A 9175-nucleotide genomic window follows, 5' to 3' on the forward strand; every position below is an offset into this window, starting at 1 on the left:
TGATGGAAAGATCTTTTCCACACTTTTTGTAAAATCATTCTCAGGAAAACAATCTGTCTTTTCTTGGGGACAATCTGAACAATAAAGTTTTGAGGAGAAACTGACGAAAGAACTAAATTCCCCTCTGTTATACATTTCATATAATACACTGTAAATATTACTACAAAATGACTTTGTTGCCTCATGAAGTGAAGTTAATGAAGAAAAGACGCGTACCTGATCTGTGGATCTGGATCTGTAGACCTGTATCGGAGGATTTGTCGGTGCTTTCAGGTCCGTCTGCAGACAGAAAGTGTTTTTTCTGTGTTCAGCTCTGAGGTTTTTAGATTCTTTCTTCTCCTCACACCTCCACGTGACCTCTGACCTCTGACCTTTGCTGCATGAATGGGCGTCTGTATGAGAGCTTTTCGAGGGAAGTCTCGGTTGTACCCTGCACATATATTCCGTCGCTATGAAAAGATATCTGTTTGCTACATGAAACGTCTTTAAGGTCATGCCACATCCTTTATGTATATAAATTGTCAGCACTTAGATGACAAAGATTTCATCTCACTCACCCAAGATGGCGTTATTACAACCATTTTAGCTTGAGTCTGGGCTCACTGCCGCTCTACAACAAGTTCTTATTTTGCATCATTTGTGGCAGTGGTTTGGTTTGGTTTTGCTTCATGCTCTATATTGAACCTGTCTGTGCCCATAAAACATCACAGCCTTGTATGTCCATCCTCCGCTCTTGTCCGATCTCATTAGTTCAGTTATGAAAAACAGTTTGTTTGGCTCATCCAAGAGAGACTATTCACAATAAGTTCTGCTTCTGGATCACGTTGAAACACCCCCGTTCTCCTTTTTGGTTGTTTGCCAGAAGACTGAAAGTCTTTGACAGATTTATTTCACAACCGTTTTTCATGTTGCTTTTTCTATTAAAAGATTTCTATTCTATTATAATCGAATCTAATAATTAAGTCCTGAGCTGAGAAAGACAATAAACAGACTCACAGTAACATTAATCTTTTAATGTACCAAGAACCAGAATCTAAGATAACACACAGCAGAGGGAAGAAATCAGCTGCATTTCCACAATTTCAGTCATTTCAATCAGTCTGAATCATTTTGTACAAAGTTCATCATTTAATTTATTACAATAACCTGAAATATCTTCGTGTCTGTGCTCGACCGATCAGTTCAGCAGTGACAGGAGGAGACTCTCCTTCCTACAGAGAGCAGAGAGACACAGAAGAACCAGACCTGAACCAGAACCCAAAGCCAGGATGAAGAGGTTGAGTGAACGTGGTGCTGAAGGTGTGAAGGTGGATCGGTGTGTCACAGGAGACACTGTGGAAGGACAGAGTGCCAGCAGGACAGTCCACGTACACTCCTACCCTGTTAGAGACAGAGGAGGAGGAGGAGATGGATGCTCTACTGTTATTGTGACAGACGAAGTAACGACTGCCATCATCAGAGCAGTTCAGACTCCAGGACTGATCATTCCATCCAAACACACAGTTTTTAGTGTTTCCTCTCCTTCTGATTCCTCTGTAAGCCACCGATATATCGACTCTTCCTGTCCACTCAACCTCCCAGTAACAGCGACCAGTCAGTCCAGTTTTACACAGCAGCTGAGGAAACTGGTCAAACCTGTCTGGATGATCAGGATATGACTGATCCTCCTCCACATGGGTCACCCTCCTGTGGTTGCCAGACAGTTTGATCCTTCTGTTTACTGAGTTTGTGTCGAGTTTGAGTTTACAGGAATCTGATGGAGAGAGCAGGGCAGAAAGCAGCTGCAGTTATTGATCGATCATCTGTTCGTTGACCGACAGTTTGATGACGACGTCAGAGATTTGAATGAGTGATGTCACAGTTTGAAGATGGTTGAATGTGCAAATTAAATATAAGTGAATTAAAAATGCACTTACACTTCCTCAGACCTGGTCTCAACCACCGGACTCCAGCAGGCTCCACTCTGAAAGGAGGAGGAAGGTCAGACCAGCACATCCTCTTTCAGCATGCAAACATGGACATTGCATTGCTCTCATACACATATGCACAATATGTGCATCTGGCCTGCTTTGGTGCTGAGTTGATGTCTCTGATTCATATCTGCTGTGACAAACTGATATGTCCAGATTTGACCAGAGGGACATCACTTCTTCAGCCTCAACACTACCTCAACAACATGAGCTCTTGCAGCATTTAAAGGAGCAACATCTGGCCCGAGACTTGGCCTGCATGAACGCTGCTGAGGCTGCAGGAAAACCGCCTCCAGACCGCACAGTGGTCCTGCTGTCATCACCACCCACTGGTTTAGGTGCTGTGGATCCATCATCATCAGCTCTATTCATGGAGCACTCAATGGCATTCTTACCAGAAATGATCTAGTTCACCTCTGCAGGTAGTAGCATCCCTAAGCTGTCATAGATATTTCTTTGCCGATTAAATGTATCAGGTCACTTCTTTGTGTGAATCTTGAAGCAATGTTCACTGCTATTGTTCCACACTGTTAAAGGAACAGGTCAACATTTCTCAAAAGTCTTGTGGTTGTCAGGTTCGCACACAGTTGTAACTAAATGTAACTGCTTTGGATTTATTGTAAGGTTTAATTTCTTCTCTTTTGATAGAGCTAGGCTGGCAGTTTCCCCCCTGGTTCAAGTGTTTGTGCTAAGATAGGCTAAACTTGTCCTGAACCTCTTTCCGCAACAACATGAAACTGATTCAATTCCAGGTAAGAGGTGGGGAAAAGTGGCATACAGTTCCTTTAACATGCAGGGATCTGTCCAAACTGCATATTATCATGTTTGTTCCTGGAGATGTTCTGCTTGAGACCTTCAACACAAATATCTCCTTTTTATGTTCAGCTACTGCTCACTGTTCATATCACACTCACATCCGCCATGAACCAAGCTTATCCTCCTCCATCAAACTATGGTGGCTGTGGCAGGCCTCTTCGTACCTGAGAGTCTCCAGTCTCCTGTGTGGATCCCCCTTTCCAGCAGACAGCAGCTTCACTCCTGAGTCTCCTGGATGATTGTAGCTCAGGTCTAGCTCTCTCAGGTGGAAGGGGTTGGAGCTCAGGGCCGAGGCCAGAGAAGCACAGCCTTCCTCTGTGATCAGACAGCCTGACAGGCTGCAAACACACAGAACAACACGCACATGGCAGATCATCTGAGATTACTGCTGTATCTGTCAAATACAAGAAGAAATAAATAAATCAAAAATGTTAACAGTGACTATGCCTGCAGTCATGCTAAAAGCTCTGTGAGGCTGTACTTAAGCACAGCTGTGCTTTGAGTTAAATGCTATAAATATGTATAATGGTTATTTCTAGTTAGCTAGTTAGCAGTAGCGGGTAGTGGTTGCAATTCATCCTCAGGGGAACATGAATGTCTGAACCAAATTGCTGCTGCATGACTGACCCACATTATCATCCATAGAGACACACTGCTAGCATAGCTAATAAAATCAAATGTGTTTATAAAGATAACAACAGAAATGATTTTAAAAATCTTCATGGAAGCAATTCTCTGGGTCTAATAACTACTGCTGAAGTTTAGTTAAAGGTCCTTTGACATATCATGTCATCAGACACAATCCTACACAGGTAAGCTGTTCATCCTCTAATGTAAATGAGATTTTAAATGGTCATCAGTTGAATGGGTTATTGTATCCTGACCTGAGAGATTCCAGTGTACAGTGTGGACTCTCCAGTGCAGCAGACAGCAGCTTCACTCCTGAATCCTGCAGGTTGTTGTTACTCAGGTCCAGCTCTCTCAGACTGGAGGACTGGGAGCTGAGAACTGAGGACAGAGCTTCAACACTTCTCTTTGTGAGGTTACAGCCACTTAGTCTGCAGAGGAATGAATGAGCAAGACATACAGTATCTCTTCTCAGCACATGTGTAAATCAAGAAATGCTCATCCAAGCACACAACACTGACTGCGTCGGGTTAGAGGGTTAATCCTAACCCTCTCTCCACATGGCTCTGGGTATAGCATAATCTAGGCCGCGCCCCTGTTTTATTCTTATTTTTCAATATTTTATTCAACGGTTTAATTAAATTTCCACATCATTGCTGTGTTATGATATTGTTAACAATAATAATAGACCTTATTTGTTAGATGCCTGATGATAAAACACTAGGACCTGAGAGTTTCCAGTGTGCAGTGTTCACTCTCCAGTGCAGCAGACAGCAGCTTCACTCCTGAATCCTGCAGGTTGTTGTTACTCAAGTCCAGCTCTCTCAGACTGGAGGACTGCGAGCTGAGAACTGAGGACAGAGCTTCAACACTTCTCTCTGTGAGGTTGCAGCCACTCAGTCTGCAGAGGAGAGAATGAAAATCTGTGCTGCTTGGTCCTAAACTTGATGTAGATGTGACAATACATCATGAGTGAATCACAACCATACAGACAAGAAAAGGCTAAAAAAAACAAAGCAAAAACAGAAACGCTTTGTCAAATTTGAACAATTTATCAGTTATAGGTCATCCAAACTACTTCAACTACTTGACACTGCACTTACTTTGGTCCTCAGCCATACACCCATCAAATGTGAAGTCGATCGGATGAACGGTTGTCAAGAAAATGAAAGACTAATAGACAGAGATTCCCTGCTTTGTCGCAATTAATCGTGACTGAAATTAACGGACATCCAGTAATCTAAGGCCGATGATGTCAAAGCAAAAATGAGGCTCTCCATCTCACCCACAGTTCATTTTTCATGCTGTACGGCAAATGAAGCTGTTTTAATAAAAGGTACTTTCAAAATTACAGTACGGATGCAAAGAATTCATCCATACTGTGTGGACTTCTGAGTTCAAAGTAATATGTCAGCACTTAAACAACAGACAGCAACTGGATGTGACCTGAGAGATTCCAGTGTAGAGTGTGCTGACAGCAGCAGCTTCACTCCTGAATCCTGCAGGTTGTTGTTACTCAGGTCCAGCTCTCTCAGAGTGGAGGACTGGGAGCTGAGAACTGAGGACAGAGCTCCAACACTTCTCTCTGTGAGGTTACAGCCACTCAGTCTGCAGAGGAAGCAATGAACAAGAAGGTAAATATATTTCTAGCACAACATATGTATCTATATATATTTACAATGGCAAGTCATATCTGTGTGCACAAAACTTTTTCACACGTGCACAAACTATTTCTAGAGCTGCAAATCTTAATGACACAAAATTCACACATTGAGATACATGCAAACACTTTTCACTTTCTGTACTGTAAAATTCAGACTGTTTAAATTAAATGGATCTCAAAATTTAGAGACAAACAGTAACTTGATGTGACCTGAGAGTTTCCAGAGTACAGTGTTGACTCTCTAGACCAGCAGACAGCAGCTCCACTCCTGAATGCATCAGATAGTTGTTACTCAGGTCCAGCTCTCTCAGACTGGAGGACTGGGAGCTGAGAACTGAGGACAAAGCTTCAACACTTCTCTTTGTGAGGTTACAGCCACTCAGTCTGCAGAGACAAGTGAGAAAACACGTAAGAAGTTCTTTTTTTCCCCTGTTAAATAGCACAGTTTATTTTATTTTATTTTTTTTGATGAATAAATCCCACTTACAGAGCTTTGTTGGAGGCTTTTATCACTGGCAGCAGCCTCAGAAGAGCCTCCTCTGAAGTAGAGAATTTCTTCAGGTCAAACACGTCCAGATCTTTTTCTGATGACAGTAAGATGAAGACCAGAGCTGACCACTGAGCAGGAGACAGTTTGTCTGTGGAGAGACTCCCTGAACACAGGGACTGTTGGATCTGAATCACTAGAGAACGATCGTTCAGTTCATTCAGACAGTGGAGCAGATTGATGCTTTGGTCTGCAGAGTGGGTCTCTTCGAGCCTCTTCTTGATGTACTTGACAGTTACCTGATTGGTTTTTGAGCCACTTCCTGTTTGTGTCAGCAGACCTCGTAGGAGAGTCTGATTAGTTTGCAGTGAAAGTCCCAGGAGGAATCGGAGGAAAAGGTCCAGGTGTCCATGTGGACTCTGTAAGGCTTTGTTCACAGCATTCTGGTGGAGATATGTGAGTTCAGTTTGGTCTCTGAATAATTTAGAAAACCAGAGAACAACCAGAGACCATCCATGGTGGTCTGATAGCTTTTCTGAGAGCAGATTGACACCAGAGTTGATGAGTGTGAGATGGACATGAAGAGCAGCCAGAAACTCCTGAACACTCAGATGGACGAAGCAGAACACCTTGTCCTGGTACAGACCTCTCTTCTTTTTAAAGATCTGTGTGAGCAGTCCTGAGTACATTGAGGCTGCTCTGATATCGAGGCCACACTCTGTCAGGTCTGATTCATAGAAGATCAGGTTTCCTTTCTGCAGCTGCTCAAAAGACAGTTTTCCCAGAGACTCAATCATGATCCTGCACTCTGGAGTCCAGTGTGGATCTGACCCATCTCCTCCATCATACTTGATGTACTTCAGTTTAGACTGAACCACCAGGAAGTGGATGTACATCTCAGTAAGGGTCTTGGGCAGCTCTCCTCCCTCTCTGGTCTTCATCACATCCTCCAGAACTGTCGCAGTGATCCAGCAGAAGACCGGGATGTGGCACATGATGTGGAGGCTTCGTGAGGTCTTGATGTGGGAGATGATTCTGTCGGCCTGGTCCTCATCTGCGAACCTCTTCCTGAAGTACTCCTCCTTCTGTCTGTCAGTGAAGCCTCTGACCTCTGTCACCGTGTCAAGACACTCAGGAGGGATCTGATTGGCTGCTGCAGGTCGTGTGGTTATCCAGAGGCAGGCAGAAGGAAGCAGTTTCCTGCTGATGAGGTTTGTCAGCAGCAAGTCCAGTGAGGTTGACTCGGTAACATCAGTCAGGATCTCATTGTTGTGGAAGTCCAGAGGAAGTCGACACTCATCCAGACCGTCAAAAATGAACAAAATGTGGAACTCTTCAAACCTGCAGATTCCTGCTTCCTTAGTTTCAGGAAAAAAGTGATGAACAAGTTCCACCAAGCTGTACTTTTTCTCTTTCAGCACATTCAGCTCTCTGAAAGCGAATAGAAATATGAACTGTATGTCCTGGTTGGTTTTGTCTTCAGCCCAGTCCAGAGTGAACTTCTGTGTTAAGACTGTTTTCCCGATGCCAGCCACGCCCTTTGTCATCACTGTTCTGACTGTTTTTTCCTGTCCAGATGAGGGTTTAAAGATGTCCTGTTGTCTGATTGTTGTTTCTGGTCCTTCTGCTTTCCTGGATGCCGTTTCAATCTGTCTGACCTCATGTTCATTATTGACCTCTCCAGTCCCTCCCTCTGCGATGAAGAGCTCTGTGTAGATCTGATTCAGAAGGGTTGGGTTTCCAGCTTCAGCAATCCCCTCAAACACACTCTGGAACTTCTCCTTCAGGTTAGATTTAAGTTTATGCTGGCAGACTGCAGCAAGATCTTCTGAATGAATTCACAAAATACACAGTATCAGTAAGTGATTCATTAAGTATGTGACAATGTAATTACCCTAAAGAATGTTCATATAAACATATTTTCCTCCATCTGTTGAGATATTACTGAATGTCTCATTTATCCTGCATGTTAAATCTTTAGAGAAATCCTCTTACTGCTCTGCAGACAGTCAGCCAGCTCCTCCTCCTTCCTTCTCCTCAGGAAGTGCTGTGTGATCTTCAGAAATGCCTCTCTGCTGCTCCTCCTCTGCTCTTCATCCTCACCGTCCAACACCTCCCCATCCTCCCTCTGACTCTCAAAGTATTCTGGGTAGTCTGAACTCAGAACCTTTTGGATCTTCTTTAGCTCGTTCTTCACAAACAGGACAATGTCCTCTTCCAGTAGCTGGAACAGAATATGATGTGAATGACCCAAACAGAACCAAACATCAGATCCATGTTGGACAAACTGGCAGCTGTACATGTTCAGACCATAAATATGGACTCCAGGTGTGTTTGATGTTGGTGGGTGGCCTGACCACTGGGAACCCCTGAGCTCTCCTGGTCGACTCTGTGGAGGAATCATGGCATCAGCCCACATTATGTCCGTCCAAACAGAGACAAACTCAAGCCAAAGACGAAGACTGGTCATACTGGGCTGCTTTCACATGTGAGAATGTAAAAGTGAAGAAGAAAAACTTCTCTGGATAAATCTGGAAATTATTTATTGTTATTCACAGCTTACCTCTTTGTAGTAGAGGGTTGTTCTCCTTTAAAATTATAGGGGCAACCCATTGACCTGTCACTCCTGATGGACACACTGTTGTGGTCAGGTTCAGGTTCAGGTCCAGGTCCAGGTCCAGCAGAGTCTGGTGTGTCCTGCTGCTCTGGGCTTCAACACAACAAACACAGAGCATGTGAATAATGACGGTGGAGTGATTTGAGTGCTCCGACATGGAGAACAGTCCTGGATAGTTGGAGATCCTCATCTCACCTCTGAGCTTTGGTCTGGCCGTCATGTCGCCCACACAGAGTGTCCTCACACTGATTCATGCTGCTGAGCTCACATCAGCTCACACACACACTTCGATCTGGAGAGGAAACACAAATCATCAACTGAAATCTTCCTTTACTCCGGTTTACCCTTTCAGTGATTGGCTGTTTTCTTCTGCTTCATATCAGTGACAGCTGAGAGCAGTCAGACAGCAGTGCTGGGCAGAGGTGCTGTAGTTCTACTATCTGTCCACTAGGTGACGCCATGAAGCTGCAGTGAACTGAAGAGCAGCCAGCACACACACTTGATGCATGGGAGACCGTTTACATTCACTGACACACACTGATTGAACTTGACAGGAAGCTTCATTTTCTTAATATTCATTCATATTCAACATTCCATTGAATATTCAGTAAATTCAACATCACTGAATGTTTCCTTTTGCCTGAATGATATGATGATATGTAACTGCATCATCCTTTTAAATACAATTGAAATGTCCTTTTTCATTCCTTAATGAGATTTTTATATACGTTGCACTGTTTTAATGTTTTATTTTATTCTAGCTGAACATATTTGAATGTACATGTTCTGTGTGTGCTCTGTGGAGGAGCTGCTGCATTTCATTGTGCAGTCCTGTGTTACAATGACGCCAAAGCTGAATCTTGAACCTTGATAAGGAGCGCAGTGTCCACAGAGGCAGCGCGGCAATTAAACTTTGAGATAAAAGAAAGAAACCTTCACAGACAAACTAATGTGGCAGCAATAAATATTATATTTCACCTCTGAGAGCAAAGGTC

At 43.6% G+C, this 9175-nt stretch overlaps 1 protein-coding gene across 1 annotated transcript; it reads right to left on the reverse strand.

Moving 5' to 3' along the window:
• Window positions 1-1211: 1211 nt before the first annotated feature.
• LOC121627689 (NLR family CARD domain-containing protein 3-like) lies at window positions 1212-8400 on the reverse strand. Its single transcript, XM_041966716.1, has 10 exons — window positions 8290-8400; window positions 7559-7787; window positions 5564-7391; window positions 5287-5460; window positions 4860-5021; window positions 4141-4314; window positions 3671-3844; window positions 2951-3124; window positions 1917-1963; window positions 1212-1753 (listed from the first exon to the last, which is right to left on the reverse strand). The coding sequence occupies exons 1-10, from the start codon at window positions 8398-8400 to the stop codon at window positions 1212-1214; spliced, it is 3615 nt and encodes a 1204-aa protein (XP_041822650.1).
• Window positions 8401-9175: the final 775 nt, after the last annotated feature.

The sequence above is a fragment of the Chelmon rostratus genome, chromosome 24, assembly GCF_017976325.1.
Source record: "Chelmon rostratus isolate fCheRos1 chromosome 24, fCheRos1.pri, whole genome shotgun sequence".
NCBI lineage: Eukaryota > Metazoa > Chordata > Actinopteri > Chaetodontiformes > Chaetodontidae > Chelmon > Chelmon rostratus.

Excerpts from the sequence above, each read along its gene's own strand:
- LOC121627689 (XM_041966716.1), bottom strand. The coding sequence starts at position 8,400 with ATGACGGCCAGACCAAAGCTCAGAGGTGAGATGAGGATCTCCAACTAT. Across the intron at positions 4,315-4,859 it reads TCTACACTGGAATCTCTCAG|ACTGAGTGGCTGCAACCTCA; the intron begins GTCACATCCAGT and ends TCTCCTCTGCAG. Across the intron at positions 1,754-1,916 it reads GAGACCAGGTCTGAGGAAGT|ATTCCTGTAAACTCAAACTC; the intron begins GTAAGTGCATTT and ends TCTCTCCATCAG.